At 39.9% G+C, this 19,665-nt stretch overlaps 1 protein-coding gene across 1 annotated transcript in view; it reads left to right on the top strand.

Moving 5' to 3' along the window:
* cmc1 (C-x(9)-C motif containing 1) overlaps nucleotides 1-19,665 on the top strand; it is a 68,388-nt gene that overhangs the window by 22,301 nt on the left and 26,422 nt on the right. Inside the window, exon 2 of the mRNA XM_080206261.1 lies at nucleotides 5,509-5,601. Coding sequence (XP_080062387.1) covers nucleotides 5,509-5,601 — 93 coding nt within the window. The remainder of the gene's footprint in view (nucleotides 1-5,508; nucleotides 5,602-19,665) is intronic.

Below are 19,665 nucleotides of genomic sequence, written 5' to 3'. Positions count from 1 at the left end.
CCCTTGTTTTAAATCACACTTAGTTGCTTTGACCTACCACACCTATGCTTGCTGAACTACATTAAGTCCTAACCAGGCAATCTCTTAATTTTAAAATTCTCATCCTTATTTTCAAATTCCTCTGTGGTCTTGCTCTTCTCTCTGTGTTATCTCCTCCAGCCTGAGATATCTGTGCCCCTCTAAATCTGGCCTTTGGTGCATCCCTGATTTTAATTGCCCCACTGTTGGTGACCTTGCCTTAAAGTACTTAGGCCCTAAGCTTTAGAATTCCCTCCCTGCTATCTCTCACTCTCCTTTAATAAACTCCTTAAAACCTAACTTCTTTGACCACACTTCATTCTTTGCTGTCTCCTTATGGGGCTTGATTTTATATTTTGTTTTATGTTTCTGTGAAGTGCCTTGAGACATTTTATTCTATTTAAAGGCACCAAATGAAGATAAGTTGTCATTGAGATGTCATTTGTGTAGTGCATGTGCTTAATTAACCAACAACTTCTGAAAATTCACAATCCACTATGTACCTCTTCTTCACCTAAGCTTGCTGGCCACTTGATTCCATTAATAATTGTGTTTTTTTTTAATCACCATTATTTTCCCAGGAAGATTTGGCTGAATATGTCAGGAATTTGTAATTGATTTCAAGTGTTTTATTCTTTAAAGTATCCTACACCTAGAATCATTTTGTACATAAAGGACTAGAATTTCTGTATTAATCAACTGGCATAATCAGAAATATACAAACTTGAAGGCTGTCAGTACAATAGTGCCATACACACACATCTAGCTCAGTTGACAAAATTGGCTATCATTATTTTGAAAGGAGTGCTTGTTATCTTGTTAATTCTTTTAACTTTTACATTTTCAAGATTAGTAATTCTAGTTAGTAACAACTAGTTTTGGAATTACAAGTGCATTTAATGTTATTACTCAAGATTTTAATAAAATGTTGAAAGTGATTGTAAGTTTAAGTGCAGTAAACAAGGCTTGAATTATTTAGTTTTTTAAGTATTATAAAGCCACAACAGCAATAGGAAGGAAAAATAAACTTGTGTGCATGTGGATGTGCAATGAAAAGATGCTGTTTTTAAGCAGTGTACTAGTTTTCATGTGTGGACAAGAATAGGACTAAATCTAGGTTATATAATCACTTGAGCCTGTTTTGTTTTTTGATTGATTTTGTATCTCAACTCTATTTACCTGCTTTGACACTGTCATCCAACAAAAATCTACTGATCTCAGTCTTGAAAATTTCAGTTGACCCACTGCCTTTTAATGGAGCAAATTCCAGGTTTCTGCAACCCTTTTTGTGGAGAAATTTCTTGCTGATTTTGCTCCTCGGTCTAATTTTAAGATCATAGCATCATAGAATCCCTACAGTGCAGAAGGGGGCTATTTGGCCCATTGAGGCTGCACCAACAACAATCCCAGCCTGGCCTTAAAACCATAACTCCACATACTACTAATCCCCTGACGCTAGGGGGCAATTTAGCATGGCCAATCAACCTAACCTGCACATCTTTGGAGTGTGGGAGGAAACCGGGGCATAGAGAGGAAACCCACACAGACACGGTGAGAACATGCAAACTCCACACAGTCACCCGAGACTGGAATTGAAACTGGGTCCCTGGCGCTGTGGTTGTAGATCATGCCTTCTTTCCCACCAAAGTAATTTCTCTATATCTACCCAATTGAATTATTGTCGTTTGAAATAGCTTAGATCACTCCAAATATTCTAATTTCAAGGGAATGCGTGCCAAGTTTATGCAACCTGCCCTCACAATTTAACTCTTTCAGCCCTAGTATCATTCTGAAGAATCTGTGCTATACTTACTTTTTCTAAGATCATTATATCATTCTTGAAATGTGGTGCCTAAAACTGGTTGCAGTGCTCCAGGTGGAGTTTAACCAAGGCTTTGCACAAACTAAGTATTACTTCCTGCTTTTGTATCCCTGTTCCCTTGAGATAGTGGTCAACATTCCATTAGCCTTTTGTGATTACTTTTTGTAGCATACACAAGCTTTTAGTGATCTATGTACAAGAACACCTAAATCCCTTTTGCTCTTTCAAAGCTTCTAGTCTCTCACCGTTAAGAAAATATTTGTCTTTCTCTGACCCAAAGTGAATAAACTCACATTTCCCCACATTGAACTCTGCCATAATTTTTCCCCCCACACTTAGGCCTTTTGCCTGCCAATACCTAATTAATTTTTGTGGCATCTAAAATTGGATATACTATTATCCCTCTTTTTGTTCAATTCATTCATAGATATAGTTTTAAAAAAATGCTGCAGCCACAGTACAGAACCCTGGGGATCACCACGTGTCACAACCAATCAAATCAGAATATGGACCCTCTAACCCTACCCTCTTGCTTCCTACCTCCCAACCTGATCACAAAGTTATCTTCAGTTTAGTGCACTCTCATTTTTGCTAATGATCTTTTGTGTGGATCCTGACCAAATGCCTTCTGGCAGTTCATGTAGACGCTATCTATATACAATCCTCTATCCTCAAAAATATTCAACTAGTCAGACATGACCTACTTTCAAAAATCCACAATAACTCTTTGATCAGCTAATATTTGTCCAAGAGATCGTTAAATGTTTCTGATGGTGCCTAGTAACTCACTACAGTTAATTTTAAATTGTTAGATCTGTAGTTAGTTACCATATTTCTCCTCCCCATCTTCTTAAATAATGGTGTAACTTTTGCCACCTTCTAATTGAAGAGCACAACTCCTGAAGCTAAAGCGCTTTGAAAATTTATGACTAATGTATCTGCAATTTATTTATCTATTTATTTTACTTTCCTGGAATGAAAACCATCAGGTCTTAAAGATTTGTCTATCTTAATTTCCATTATTGCTCACATTAGCATTTTAGTTACTTATATTAAATTCACTTGATAATGTTGACCACTATCTCAAGGGAACAGGAATACAAAAGCAGGAAGTACTACTTAGTTTGTGCAAAGCCTTGGTTAAACGCCATCTGGAGTACTGCAACCAGTTTTAGGCACCACATGAATTCAGTATAATTGGTGAATTCACCAATTAATTTATTTTGGATTTCTTTATACTGTTGATAGTTTCATTGTGAAAACAGATTGAATATTCAATTAACAAGTCTGCTGTTCCTTTATCGCTTATTACAGTCTTGCCTGCACTAATATTTAATGGGCTACTTCTTTTACTATTTATTTTATCTTAATATGTATATAAAAACTTTTGCTGTTGACTTTGATATCTCTTCCCATTTCTTTGTGTATACCCTTTTTGAAGCAATTGTATAAGCCTCTTGTTTTAGTTTATTATGGTGGCTTACCTCATTTGTTGACCATGATTACTTAACTACTTTTAATGGTATTTTCTGATTTTCTATTACCTGAATATTTTCAAATAGCAGCTCTACCCAGTTTACTGTGGTCAATTCATTCTGCAATTCGAAGAAGCTTAACTTAAATTTAAACCTTTGGTTATGGCTCTCTTTTCTTCCTCTCAAATATAAGATCCAATTCAATAATATTATGGTCACTCTGCCCTAGTTGTCAGATTGTCCACAAATTCAGGTTCTTTATGTGCTATTAATTTTTGTATGACCTATTTCCTTATTGACTCCAAAGCATATTTGGCCAGTGGTTATGATCGGCAGTGAATTTTACATTTGCATTTCCTATAAACTTTATGAGCTTTTCGCAGAGGTTCTGTTAAACAACTACCCAAAAAGTGCAACACCCTCCACAGAGCTTCTGGGACCTGTGAATGAGAAAGTAACTGTTTTTTGTTAATCAAATTGAAAAATTATTATTGAGTATCACGGAGCCTGAATGCTGACAGCCTTATTATTTCTACTACAAGATCTGGCCTGTTGTTTAGTAAACTGTGCCCAAAACATTATTTTATAAAATGCCTTTACATTGCTTTAACTGGTTTCCTCAGTCTATGAAAATTAAAATGTCCTATTATACCTGCATCTTTGTTGCTAAGTTTCACGTATATAGTGGGTGGAGGTGTTTTCCCTCCACCCACTATATCATTACTATCAGGATATCTGTAGATCAGCAGATTCTTGCATCCTTCATTGTTCCTTAATTTCTAGCCTAAAATGTTACTGTCTGGCCACCATTATTGAGATTCCTTCTTTCCACTTATCAATATTGTTTTACTCCTCCCTTCCTGATTCTCCTGTTCTTTCTAAAGATCCTATAGCTTGAAATGTTTAGTTCCCAATCATTCTTAGTTTTCAGTCAGGTCCCTGTAAAAACTACTACCACATACATATAACTGAATTTGTACTACTGTTTTGCTACAGATTCCATTTCAGAATTCTTATCTGGGTAACTGACCTCATCCTGCCCAGTTGTCCTGCTCTTTTTCTCTCACATTTTGACATAGTATGGATTTCCCCACCCCTTGCTCCCACACCTTTAACTTGTTTAAATCTTTCACCACTGCCCTATATATCCTTCCCACAGGGACACCTCCAGTTCAGGTGAAGGCCATCCCATTTATATAGCCTTCTCTTCACCCTAAAAATTACCACAATGTGTCAGGAATCTAAAACCCTCCTTTCCACTCCTTCGAGTCATTCATTGACAATCCTAACTTTTAACTTACTGTCTGATCTACATTGTGTATTGGTACCCTGGAGTTTTCAGTTCTTAATCTAGAATTTAACTCCTTTGAAATATGTTTGCTGCATCTTAAACTTCTTATCTTTGTCATTGGTTGTCAATGTTGGCAGAAAAGTTGGTGGCTGAACAACGAGCAACCTTCAAAGGGAAAGGGTAAAGGTAGGACAAATAAATCCAAAGCACCCTGAATGACAAGAGTGATAGGCATGAAGAGAAAAAGAAAGAAGTGCACATATGATAAATGTAAGGTTGAATATTATCAATGAAGAATCAGGCTGAATATAGAAGGACCTGAGGAGAAGAAAAGCAAGGAGAGAGCATGAAAAGAGACTGACAGCTAAAGGGAATCACAAGGTTTATAAGCATATAAATAATAATACAGGAGCGAAAGAAATAGGGTTGATTAGGAATAAAAGAAAGATATATCGGCAGGAAAAATAACAGAGGTATTAAATGAGTGCAACATCTGTCTCTACAAAGGAAGAAGATGCTACACTGGCTGAGGTGAGAGTGGAGGTAACTGGTACAGAAGGCTAATTTACAATTGAGAATGAGGTTTGAGAAAGATACCTTGATTTAAAATCAGTAAAGTACCAGGAATGGATGAGATGCATCCAAGATTACTGAGGGAAGTGAAAGTGGAACTTTGCAGAAGAACTAGTGCTAACCTTCCAGGCTTCTTTAGATACAAGGATGTCAGATGACTGGAGAATTGCAAATGTTACACCCTTGTTCAAAATGGGGTGTAAGCCAGCAAACACAAACTTGCGATATCCTAATCAGCAAATCTACATGTTAGGGGAAATCCCAGCATTCATCCACTCTCTGCTATCTACTAAGCTAACATTTAAAATTACCACTTTTATTTCTTCCAGGCACGAATCACCTTCGGCATGTGGAGAAAGATGTTCTTATCCCCAAAATGGTGAGAGAGAAGGCCAAAGAACTCTGTTCAAATAAGGTGGAAGGTAATGACTTATCATGTAATATTGTGTGCTGTGCCAGAAAGCATGCCCTTGGCTCATTGTTTGCAGATGCTTTATCCTGAGCCATTTTCTTGGTAATTTTTTTTCAGTTGACAGTCTCCAGCAGGACAAGGAGACAGCTCCTAAGTCAATCTTTGCTGGTACAGGAATCAAACCCAAGCTAGCCATTCAACCAACTGAGCTAACCAGATGCCCTAATGATTTATCCTTTGGCAGTATTTCTGCAGTTGTGTTAGATGTATGCAGTGTATTCAAACAGTAACACTTGTGAAGAAAGGTGTAATATTCATTATATTACTGCAATTCAACACTACATTATTCAGCAACAACATTAAAAAGTTGCCTGACCAAGTTTATAAATGCATGCTGCGAAGTGATGCTGAGCCATCCGGATCCAGTCCCTGATGTGTGGTGCTAGCTGCTCTCAACCAGAGTGGCAGTTGGAACATTTTATCATTCAACTCACTGTTCTAGGTGGGTGGGAGGGGGTGAGGAGTGAAATCAGACAGAATTTGCATTCTTGAACATTAGTAATCCTTGTCGGAAGTGTTTGTAGGACTATAATTCTGCAGTTATGAACTGGTTTACTAAACATCATTCTTGCACAACTGCTGGCATCCATTGTTTCATTTTTGGACTGGTAGCAATTTTATAATTGGGTACATCATATGCAGCTTTCAGTTCCTAGGTGTCAGGTAGTATTTCTTTCAAGTAAATCTTTAGCACATTAATGCACACTGCAACCTTTTGGATATATCTTCTAATGAAAGGTTACAGACCTGAAAACTTACTCTGCTTCTCTCGTGACAGATGCTGCCAAACCTACTGAATGCTTGGAGCTTTTCCTGTTTTTATTTCAGATTTGCAGCATTTGCAATATTTTGCTTTTTCATTTATTATCCATTAAGGAGGGTTAATATTTAAAAATAAGAGGCACTTCAATCAGATTCTGGGTTCAATCAATTGGCGGAGATACTTCAATTCGTGCATCTTTAATCGTTCTCAATTATCCATGTATTAAAATATTAGACGTTTCTTGTGTGTATTAATAATGCTTCATTATAATCCCGATAAATTGTCGTAAAACTGAAGAAGATAAAGGGTGGCACAGTGGTTGGCAATGTTTCCTCACGACGCCAGGGACCCGGGTTCAATTCTGATCTAGGGTGATTGTGTGGAGCTTACACATTCTCCCTGTGTCTGCATGGGTTTCCTCTGGGTGTTTCAGTTTCCCCCCACAGTCCAAGACATGCTGATTAGGTGGATTGGTCATGTTAAATTGCCTTTTAGTTTCTATGATATGTGAATGAGGATTAAGTATAGTATAGACTATATATAAAAAAAACAAGGATAAGGCACGCTGCGCCTGCTCCTAGCACATGCTGAGAGCATGTATCGCGTGATATGTGTTCTTGTGTACACAAGGAACAGAAACTTTATTTTAAGAGCGTGCGTTTTGAAAATGTGGTGAAGGTTAACTATGACAGTGTATTTGATCTTTATCTATACTTTGACATTCAAAACTAAAAAATGTATTTCGTAAACCCGTGTGTACCATCCATCACATGCTGCTATAGACAGAGATCCACTTTTTAAAATTCTGGTCGAACAGTACACGTTAATTGAGGTGTTGAAATGGGAGCTCTCTGTATTGGGCATGATCTTAAGCATTTTTTGTCTTCAGTGAGAGGAAATTGTAATATATTTATGTTAAAATAAGCTTTGGTTTTCCATTTCTCCATATCTTAATGTCATTATTCTTTGCTGAATATACAACCCTTCAGGAGACAATAGGAATCAACTTTGAAAGCATGTAAATTAAAATTTGTAAGTTAACCTCTTTCAGCATCTGAATTGAATAAAATTCCAACCCATTATAATATATGCTTTGCATGGAGTAATATATTTATAATATTTGAAATGCCTGCATTTATTTTGCTGCATTGGTTGTTCTTCTATGGTAGTATTTTATCAGAATCTAATGTCTATAATTTGGGACAGTGAAACCAAAATTAAGGGAGGGGTTGGAGGTTTTGTTTGTAGAGATCTCTTAGAATAATACAAACTAGTACTGTTCCTCACTTGCACTTTACCCTCTGTCCACCTAATCACTATCTCACCCTGAGCACTAAGACCCTATTCCCCACTCCTCCTCCAATCACAGGATTGCCCTCCACACCGTCCAACCATTTCCCACCTTCCCCCCACCCCGCAACAACCTGAGGGATTTGTGTGATTCCTCATCTGCACCCCAAAGAGTGCCTCCTCTCTTCCATAGCTTTCATTATGTTTACTTTGGATATGTTCTCAACCAAGACATTACAAAACTATCAATATCTGTTGCCATGTTGCATTGATAAAGAGGCTACAATGGGGTTTAGAGACTTACCAGGAAAGGTAAATAAAATGACTTTTTTATTCAAAGGAAGAAGACTATTATTGCATTCAGCAGCAATTACGGTATCAAAGATCTTCAGTTACTAAGGAACATTTAACTCTGGCTGATGTTGATTTTTACTTGATCTAATTTGTTAGAATTAATTAGTTTCTTTCTAATGCAGACAGTTGGTGTTCACTGTCATAGCTGGGTAGCCTAATTAAGATTGAGAAAGGAGGACAAAACTAGGTAAAGTGTTAACCTTTACTCCTTCACAGAACCCCAGCTGGTAAAGTCCAAAAAGACCATATGCAGCCCTTTCATATTGAGAGAGCCCTAATGAATACATATCAGTGGATTTTAGCTGCACTTTAACAAGCTGCTTGCTTTGTAATGTGATTCATTTTTCTCATTTAGCCCTGTTATATTATTAAATAAAAGATTAATATTGGTTACAAGATTTTATGTTTTTTTTAAGAAATGGACTTGAAAAATAATTGTACTTTAATACAGTTATCAGATAAAAGAAGCTGCTATACTTGTGCATAAAACTAGACAATAATGTTGCAATAGTGGTATCGTGGTGTAATGCATTATTAGAACATTGACACTCTGTGTTTTTGAGTGGTAAGGCATTCATACAATCAGTTCCCTACGTGAGTAAGTTTACGTAAGTGCATTGCAGTGAAATGGTGCCAAGCCGGTGCACTGTCACTGAGAGGCAGACCAACTCTTTGATACTTCCTGGCCAGTTATTAGGTGATCCATTGTCGGAGACCTGAAAGTAAATCTTCTATCTAAATTCCTAGCTATAGCAAATTCATGAAAGTCAGCTGTGCGATTTCAAATGGGGATGGTTGATGAGATCAAAGGAAAGAACAAATTATAGAAATTTTAAATGGAATTCCAAATTTACATGCTGGCATCATTGTGTTTACCACATTCTTGATTTTTCTAATAAGCTTTTTGCTTTAATTTTCTCATTCAGTGTGAAAGTACAAGGGCTGGACTTGGCTATACAATAAATTAAAAGACTGTATTTTCCTAGTGTAGGAGAATTCATAGCAGTACGGGTGTAATATAGTAGATGCTTTCACTCATTACAAGTTGTTTCTGTAGAATGTATTTTTCTGTTTCATGTGACTTCAAAATATTAAACTTCACTTCATTTAATTCTATTCATTTCTCTATTCCTTACCAGAAAGAAAAGAAGAACGTGCTTTTTCTTAACTACTGTTGATAGCCAAGTAGTAGTAATAGACTGTGAGCCATGTGGGGAGAGCAGGTTGCTCCCCAGAAATGCATCCAACTGCCTGAAACTGTGAATTATGCACATGTTATCACGGGTGTACCCAAGTAGCTAGATGTTCCTGCACCTGTTTTTAATCATTCAGAAGATGTGGGCTTCACTAGCTAGGCCACATTTATTTCCCATCCCTGATTGCCCTTGAGAAAGTGATGATGAGCTGCCTTTGTAAATTACTGCAGTCCAATTGGTATAGGTAAACGCTCAATGCTCAAAGGCTGGGAGTTCCAGGATTTTGACCCAGCAAAAGCGAAGGAATGGTGGTATATTTCCAAATCAGGATGGCGGGTGGCTTGGAGAGGAACCTCTAGGTGGGGTCTTCCCATGTGTCTGCTGCCTTTGCTTTTCTAGGTGGAAGCGATTTTGTGTTTGAAAGGTTCTGTTGAAAGAGCCTTTGTGAGGTCCTGCATTACATTTTGTAGATAATACACACTGTTGCTACTCTTCATTGGTGGTAGAAGGAGTGAATGTTAGTGGATGGGATGTCAGGTAAATGGGCTGCTTTGCCCAGGATAGCATCAGGCTTTTTGAGTGATGCTGGAGCTGTACTTATGTAGTGAAGGGGGGAATGTTCCATCGTACTCCTGGCTTGTACCTTGTAGATGGTGGATATGCTTCAGGGAGTTGTGGGGTGAGTTACTTGCAGGATTCCTAGCCTCTGACCAGCTCTTTGAGCTATGATATTTATGTGGCTAGTACGGTTAAGTTTTTGGTCAATGGTAACCCCCAGAATCAAGGGGTGTTTGTTATAGTGAGAAAAAATAACTCTCAAGCTGGGAAAGGATATGAACATGTGACCAAGGAGCAGGAGTAGGCTATTTAGCCCTTTTCAGCCTGCTCTGCCATTCAATAAGATCATGGCTTATCTGATCGAGGTTTCATCTCCACTTTCCTGCCTGCCTTCCGTAGCACTTGATCCCTTGTCAATCAAAAATCTATCCAACTCTCCCTTGACTAAATTTAATGACCCATCCTCCATTGCTGTCTGGGAAAAATAATTCCTCACACTAATAACCCTCAGAGAAATATGTTGTTCTCCTCATTCAGTTTTAAAAGGGAGATCTCTTAAACTGTATCCCCAAGTTCTAGACCTCCACGAGTGGAAACATTTTAATGGTATCTATCCTGCCTAAGATCTTATATTTAATAAGATCACCTCTCATTCTTCTACCGATTCAATCTTTCTCCATACGATAAACCCCTCATCCCAGGAATGAGTCAAGCGAACCTCTTCTGTACTGCTTCTAATGCAATTATATCCTTTTTAAAATCAAGGCCCTGTATAACTGCAGTAAACGTATCTATTTTTATATTCCATTCCCCTTGCAATACTTGCCTAGATTCTATTTGCATTCATAATCATTTGTTGAACCTGCATATTAACTTTTTGATTAACAGGACTCGGACACTTCCATACCGTTTGAGTTCTGCAATCTCTCCATTTAAATAACATACTGCTTTTCCATTCTTCCTGCCAAAGTGGACAAGTTCACGTTTTCCTACACTATAGTCCATCTGCCAAATTTTAGCCCACTATTTATATCCCTTTGCATACTCCCTACCTATCTTGGAGTCAACTGCAAATTTAGTTGTCTGGGGTGTATCCCTGTGCATGCATTCAGTTGCTCCAGTTTATTGATTTAACTATCTTACCAAATGGCAGATGTGCGTATTGCAGTATTCGGTCTGTTTTATGCTTTACTACAGTATTAAGAAGGAGCAGTAGGCTTCTGTCAGTCTTGATTCTGTGTATATTTGATAACTTGTTTCTGTGTTTATTGGAAAATTGCGAAGTAGAGAGATAGCTGAAGTGTAAATGTTTTACTCCCCTTTTTCTGTTGAAGGCTCTGTCCTGGTTGTACGATTCTAAACTTAACCAAAACAATGGTTTGTATAGATTTTGCATTGCATATTCACTTTTGTACCTATATCGTTCTTTCAAAAAAAATCTAGGATCCTGAATATTTGTGCAGATGACCACTGAACGACTAATGGACTATCAGATAAAATGAAAAACAATCACAGAGATATGACAACTCCTAGTGGACGTGTTAAAAATGAGGATTATGCAATGGAAGTATTTAAATACTAAGGTTCAGGGATGAAGCGATCAGACGGATATTTGATTTGCCTCACAACAACAGAGCAAGGAGACTTGAGTATATTAGAAAGCAGGAGATTCAGGTAGAATGTAAGAAAGTATCATTTCACTGATAGGGTGGATGGATTTTGGAAGGCAAGAAATTTCATTATCTTCAAAATCAAAAAGGGCAGGGCAGATGATCCATAAGTTTATTCACCTTCAGCTTTTCTACACCTGAAAATCCATCCGATGTTAAGGCCAGAGCCTCAATATCTGGAAGCCTCAGGACTGAATCTTCCAGGCCCCATGGACATGGGTTGAATGGGGTGGGGTACATGGGGCTGGGAAAATAGTGGGAACCCATGTTAGTTTGTTGTGCATCAAATCCCTGCGCCCAAGGAAATTTCCCAGGGAGGAATTGGGTTGGCTACTTGCTTCAGAGAGTCTGGCAGCCAGTTAGTGAAAATAAGATCCAACTTGGGCATCATTTTGTGTGGTGCAGGTGTTTTATCGACATTGTAATCGGCTCAAGCCACGTGCAGCACAGCAAGCACAGTTGAGGTGGCCTCCCAGTGGCAGGCCATTAGACTCGATGGCTGCATGCCCAATGACAGACCGGTGAAGATAAAAGATCTGTCCATAGGCCTATGGAGGAGTTTCCCCTCAAGTAAGATGGCTATTCAAAACTCTTTACTTCATCATGTATATGTTCAGGCTACCTCATATTTAGGCACACTTGCATTCATTTGCCTGCCTCAACAGGGTCCACTTCTTGTGGTAATGCTGCCAGTTGGGCATCATCACATGCCCTCTGGGCTTGCATCAGGAAGCCACTCACCATCATTAACATGATGCAGAGCGCAGAAGCAGCGTGTTAGAAGGCACTCAGGTACACTGGACACATAGCCAGGCTTGGAATCTATAACTGGTCTCAAAATTGGAGTCCCTACATCCGCTGGAAATTTCAGCTCTCCAACCTATGTGTCTTATTCTTCCTCCTCTTAGGAATGTTTCTCTCGTTTCTCCTATACAGCAAACTATCCCTTCTTCTCTTAGGCAGACCCTCAAGATCAGGGGTGACTTGCTTCCACTCCAGTTCAGTGCTTTCTGAGATGGCCAATGCACTATCTGCGGAATTGCCAGATTGAATCATGGAATCCCTATATGCAGAAGAAGGCCTTTCTGCCCATTGAGCCTGCACCGACAACAATACCACCCAAGCCCTATTCCTGTAACCTCCCACATATTTACCCTGATAATTCCCCTGACTCTAAGGGGCAATTTAGCATAGCCAGCCAACCTAAACTGCACATCTTTGGAGTGTGGTAGGAAACTGGACCACCCAGAGGAACCCACATAGACATAAGAAGAATATGCAAAATCTGCACAGACCAGTCACATAAGAACATAAGAAATAGGAGCAGGAGTAGGCCATCTAGCCCTTCGAGCCTGCCCCGCCATTCAATAAGATCATGGCTGATCTGTTGTGGCTCAGTTCCACTTTCCCGCCCTCTCCCCATAACCCTTAATCCCCTCTCTTATCAAAAACCCATCAACCCGCATCTTAAAAATATTTAGCGAGGCAGCCTCCACCACTTCCACGGGCAGAGAATTCCAGAGATTCACCACCCTTTGAGTGAAGAAGTTCCTCCTCAACTCCGTTCTAAACCGCCCCTCCTTTATCTTGAGGCTGTGCCCCCTAGTCCTACTGTCCTTTCTGAGCGGGAAGAGTCTCTCCACCTCTATCCTATCCATCCCATTCATCATCTTATACGTCTCAATGAGATCTCCCCTCATTCTTCTAAACTCTAACGAGTACAAGCCTAGTTTATTCAGCCTCTCCTCATAGCTCAACCCCCTCAACTCCGGCATCAGCCTAGTAAACCTCCTCTGCACTCCCTCCAAGGCCAAAATATCCTTGCGTAAGTGCGGCAACCAAAACTGCACACAGTACTCCAGCTGCGGCCTCACCAGTGCCCTATACAGCTGCAGCAAGACCCCTCTACTTTTATATTCAATCCCCCTCGCTATGAAGGCCAGCATCCCATTAGCCTTCCTGACCACCTGCTGCACCTGCAGGCTGGGTTTTTGCGACTCATGCACAAGGACCCCGAGGTCCCTCTGCACCGTCGCCTGCTGCAGTTTTTCGCCCCGTAAGTAATAGTCCTTCCTACCATTATTCCTACCAAAGTGGACCACCTCGCACTTGCCAACATTAAATTCCATTTGCCAGTTCCTGGCCCATTCGCCCAGCCTATCTAGATCCTTCTGCAGACTCTCCACACCCTCCGCGCAATTTGCCGTTCCACCAATCTTGGTGTCATCAGCAAATTTCGACACCATACACTCGGTTCCCTCCTCCAGATCATCTATATAAATGGTAAATAGCTGAGGCCCCAGCACCGACCCCTGGGGCACTCCACTAGTCACCAACCGCCAATCCGAATAGCACCCATTGAATAGCACCCAGTCACCTGAGGCCGGAATTGAATCCGCTGTGAGGCAGCAGTGCTACCACTATGTCACAGTGCTGCCTGTATATGGAACAGGTGATGTTTAGAAAATCAAGTAGATGAGGTGTTTAGAGGTTTCACTCACACTCTCTCTGTTGCCTCAACTTTACCTCTGTTGGTTTGTGATGAAGTCTCTCCTTGTGGTGTCTTCCAGAATGAACATTCTTCATGTTGATTGGTCACAAGCCAAGGACTCCCATTAGTTGGTGATAATGTTTGTCCACTTCAGAGAAGATTTGAGGACATTCCTAAAGTGTTTCTAGTCGTCCTGGAAGTCTCCTTTCACAATTGAGTTCTAAGTACAGCAGTTGATTCATGAAACTGATATCAAGCATAAGAAGGACGTGCCTTGCCCAGCGGTGCTGATTTTGAGTGATTTGAGCATCAATGCTGGGCATGTTGTCTTGGGAAAGAATGCTGCTGATGTGGGACCACTTCTCTTAATTTTTTGATCCTAGATTTGAGGATTTTGTGAAGACAATACAGGTGGCACTTTTCCATTGCTGAAGTGCCTGCTGTAGTTGTGCAAGTCCAAGGAGCATAGGGATCACTGCTACCTAGTAAACCACAACTTTGTTCTCAGGTCTGAAATCTGGGTCCTCAAATACTCTTTTCCTCAGTCGCCTAAAGGCTAAACAAATGCAAGAATAAATTTTGTTAACCATGTCTGTCTTTGTCAATACGAAGCTCCCAAGACAATAAAAATGGTCCACATTTTCCAGGATCTTGCTATTGATCTTAACTACGGGGGGAGCTGGTTGGCAGAGTCCTTGGTTTTTGGGTGTGTAATGGAGGACCTGTTTTCACCTTGTGTCTGTGTTGGTTTCCTATGGGTGCTCCAGTTTCCTCCAACAGTCCAAAAATGTGTGGGTTAGGGTTATTGGCCATGTTCAATTGTCACTTGATGTCAGGGAGATTAGCAGGGGTTGCAGGGATAGGGCCTGAGTGGGATTGTTGTGAGTGCAGACTCAATGGGTTAATGACCTCTTTCTGCACTGTAGGGATTCTAGGATTGAGACAAATGTGTGGCTGTGTGTAATAGGTAGAATATTATTTAAACGGTGACTGCAAAGAATCATATACCACCTTTCTGTCAAATGTATATAATTTTAATGATGTACATGAATTTGCATTTTGAATGTTAATTTCAGTAAATCATAGTATTTAATTGCTGAATGCAAGACTCAGTTCAGAACCAGAATTTGGAAAACTGAAGAACACATGCAACTGGAGGCACAATAGCAGTTGCTATGCCAAAGTATAGGTATATTTGAGATTAATAACTAGTGCATCATCGTTGCTTTTTAAAAGAAGTAAGTGTTAAATGAGCTTAAAACTTGTTTTGCGAGAACAAATTAAATTAAAAAGCGTAAAGATAGGTGATTATCTAGCACTCAGACATCAAGAATGGTTATATATCTCTGGTGAGCTGAGATTAGTCTTTGCACAGCACTTTTTTAAAATGCACATACAAAAATTGTAATTTTCGCCTTGGTATTTTAGAAAAAAGAGAGAAAGTTTGGGAAGGTGGCAAGTGGTTTCCAGGTGTTTTTCCAGATAGAAAAGGTGATTGAGGGATGGGTTAAACCTTTCTTCTTTCATACCCTTCTGAAATGTCAGCCAGAAAAAAGTTGAAAGAGGTCTCAACAGAGATTGACTCCTTGACTTCTTGATTAGACAATGGTGGGTAGGAAAACATAACCAGAAGTTTATGGTCTGTTGCTGTATTTATGCTTGTCACAGAGTGCAGAACAAAAAGACAAAACTAACTGTTCAATAAGAAAAAAACATTGTATCTAGAACCTGGTTTGCACTGATGTATGTATTGTGCAGTCTGTGACATATGCATTTATGATATACAGGAAATCTCCACCCTTTACCTCAGAAGAAAACATTTGTGTTGTCAGGAAGTAATGATGAGAATTCATTGGTGTTAGAATATTGCCATTTTATAAAAACACAAAGTGGAAAGGTACTAAATTTTATTTAGTTCCCAATAAACATTACAGGATGTGATTTTCTTTGGAGATTTTTTAAAATTTGATATAATCTTAGAAGGGACATTAACATAACTTTTATTCTTTCTGATGTGCAATATATAATTGATTTCCCCACCTCTACAAAGTATGTGAGATTGCATTTTTATGTATAAAGATTATGCATATTTATTCCAAACTATTAAAATTCCTTTATTTGAAAAAGCCCTTACTATAAAATAGTGATTCAGTTTAAAGATAAAAAATATATTTTAAAACCACATTTTCTATTTAAATTTCAAATCTTCTGTCTTCATGGTCCATGAGTAATTTTTATTCAGCCAGAAAAAAAAATTCTAGGGATGCTAGAAGTTTTCAAGAGACTTTGATAGGCGTTTTTCCCTACCTTACTGTATGCGGGTGTTTTGTATATGGCTTTTGATTTATTACAATTTGTCATCATTACTAGTTGCATTGGCTACTCAGTCACGTTCTTTTGCTAAAAGTTATGAATTGTTCAAACAGCTTTTAGATCATGTCAGGTTCACAATCAACAGAAATCTTCCCCTCCATATTGGCTCATGTTTTATCAGGCAGCTTCCCTTAACTGGTTCGTGTAAACATTCAACCTTACACCATAAAATTAAAACATCCTTTATATTTGTATGACTAGCTGAGACCAAAAACAATGAAAAGGCTCCTTATGAGGTGGTCAATATCGTGGGGAATGTGTAGTATAAAGAAATCCATTTTAGTTTTGGGTATTTTCCTTTGCCATTTCTAATGTGGAGGATATTCTTTATGCTGAGACCATAGAACTCCTACAATCAGGAAACCATTTGACCTATTAGGTCTGCACTGACTCCGAAGAACATCTTACTCAGGCCCACACCTCTGCCCTATCCCCATAACCCTGTGCATTTACCATAGCTAAACTGCCTAACCTACACATCTTAGGACTCTAAAGCGACAATTTAGCAGACCAATTCTGCAAATCTTTGGAATGTCGGAGGAAGCTGGAGGAAACCCACACAGACATGGGAAGAATGCCACACTCCATGCAGGTAGTCATCCAAAGTTGGAATTGAACTTGGGTCCCTGACATCACAAGGTAGCAGTGCTTACCATTATGCCACTGTGCCACCTTATCACATGTTCAAGAGATTATACTTGAACTTGTTTTGAACTGTTAGTAGTTTTGCTGAGAGGGTTTCTATGCTTTCATTGTCAAAAAGTTAAAGTTTTATTTATTAGTCACAAATAAAGCTTACCATAACACTACAATGAAGCTACTGTGAAATTCCTCTAATTGCCACCCTCCGGTGCCTGTTTGGATCAGTGCGTTTAACCAGCACATCTTTCAAGTTGTGCACCCGGAAGAAACCCGAGCAGACAAGGGGAGAACATGCAAACTCCACACAGATAGTGACCCAAGCCGGGAATCGAACCTGGGTCCCTAGCGCTGCGAGGCAGCAGTGCTAACCACTGTGCCACCATGCCGCCCAAAAGTCAGTAGCTGAGAGTCTTATTCTTAATATGTTTTAGTCTCCAGGTTCTGGGCCCATTGCATTTGGTTCCTCATCCAGCTGTTTGAACAGAGCAGCACCTTCAATGAACAAAGTAAATTTATGTGCATAAATTTAAAAATGATTTCCACACAGCTTAAAAAGAACCCTTGTCAGAGAAAGGTATGAACATTAGTGGTAATGAAGAATTTGAGGTTTTCCCCATTTAGTCCCTTTCAGATCATATTACATAATTAATATTTATCTGTTTCAGGGCACTAAAATATTGATGTGAATGACCTTTCTCCCAATAGGGAAGTGACTCCTCTCTTCTTCCATTTATGCTGAATATGAGACAAATAGTTATCTTTTGCTGCACAGAAAAATGTGAGCAAGTGACTGGGAAGCCATAGAGAGAAAATCATTCACCCAGACATGGCGATCCAAGTGCTGAGGTAGCATCCTATGATTCTGTGAATGTGTGTAAGAGAAAGGAGATTGAATGCTTAAGCTCTTCCCAAATTGCTGTTGATAATGTAACATAAATAATTGTTCATTTGTGTTATAGATTAGGTGTTGTAATGGGTGGCCACCACTTGCTGAAATTAGACTCTTTGGATCATCAGGGCAGTTATCAGTTAAGGATTTAAGGGGCAGCAGAATGGTTAGCACTGCTGCCTCACAGAGCCAGGGATCCAGGTTCTGTTCCAGCCTCAGGTGACTGTGTAGGTTCCTCTGGGTACTCCTCTTTTTTTCCACAGTTCAGATATGTGGAAAGGTTGATTGGCCTTTAGTGTCAGGGGATTAGCAGAGTAAATCCATGGGGTTGTGGGGATAGGGTCTGGGTAGGTTTGTTTTCAGTGCATGTTCAGTGGGCTGAATGACTTCATTCTGCACTGTAATGGTTCTATGATTTGTACAATTAATGATCAGAATCCCTGTTACTTGCTCATGTTGAAAAATTGATCAGTCTTGAGAAAGGTGTGTTTTTCAGATTGTCTATTGACATTAGCATTTAAGGCAGAATGTGAGAGATTTTTTAAAGAAGTTTAAAGTCTGTTTACTAATGTCACAAGTAAGTTTACATTAACACTGCAATGAAGTTGCTATAAAAATACTCTAGTTGCCACATTCCAGCGCCCATTTGGATACACTGAGGGAGAATTTAGCATGGCCAATACACCTAACCAGCATGTCTTTCAGACTGGGAGGAAACCAGAGCACCTGGAGGAAACCCACACAGAATCAGGGAGATTGTACAGACTCGACATAGATCGTGATCCAAGCCAGAAATCAAACCTGGGTCCCTGGCACTGTGAAGCAGCAGTGCTAATCACTGTGCCACCGTGCCGCCCTCAATGAACTGTTATCAGGAATAGGGAGGAATGTGGGTTTGAAGTTCAAATCATAAGAACGTAAGAAATAGGAGCAGGAGTAGGCCATCTAGCCCTTCGAGCCTGCCCCGCCATTCAATAAGATCATGGCTGATCTGTCACTGCTCAGTTCCACTTTCCCGCTTTCTCCCCATAACCCTTAATCCCCTCTCTTACCAAAAACCCATCAACCCGCATCTTAAAAATATTGAGCGAGGCAGCCTCCACCACTTCAACGGGCAGAGAATTCCAGAGATTCACCAAGAAGTTCCTCCTCAACTCCGTTCTAAACCGCCCCCCTTTTATCTTGAGGCTGTGCCCCCTAGTCCTACTGTCTTTTTTGAGCGGGAAGAGTCTCTCCACCTCTATCCTATCCATCCCATTCATCATCTTATACGTCTCAATGAGATCTCCCCTCATTCTTCTAAACTCTAACGAGTACAAGCCCAGTTTATTCAGCCTCTCCTCATAGCTCAACCCCCTCAACTCCGGTATCAGCCTAGTAAACCTCCTCTGCACTCCCTCCAAGGCCAAAATATCTTTGCGCAGGTGCGGCGCCCAAAACTGCACACAGTACTCCAGCTGCGGCCTCACCAATGCCCTATACAGCTGCAGCAAGACCTCCCTACTTTTATATTCAATCCCCCTCGCTATGAAGGCCAGCATCCCATTCGCCTTCCTGACCACCTGCTGCACCTGCAAGCTGGGTTTTTGCGACTCATGCACAAGGACCCCAAGGTCCCTCTGCACCGTCGCCTGCTGCAGTTTTTCGCCCCGTAAGTAATAGTCCTTCCTACCATTCTTCCTACCAAAGTGGACCACCTCACACTTGCCAACATTAAATTCCATTTGCCATTTCCTGGCCCATTCGCCGTAGTCTAATTGAATGGCAGAGCAGGCTGAGGGGGCGAGT

This window comes from Carcharhinus amblyrhynchos, chromosome 2 (genome assembly GCF_965287045.1).
Source record: "Carcharhinus amblyrhynchos chromosome 2, sCarAmb.v2.hapA, whole genome shotgun sequence".
NCBI lineage: Eukaryota > Metazoa > Chordata > Chondrichthyes > Carcharhiniformes > Carcharhinidae > Carcharhinus > Carcharhinus amblyrhynchos.
Note: the sequence above shows the minus strand (reverse complement) of the source record. Positions and strands in the feature narration are given on the sequence as shown.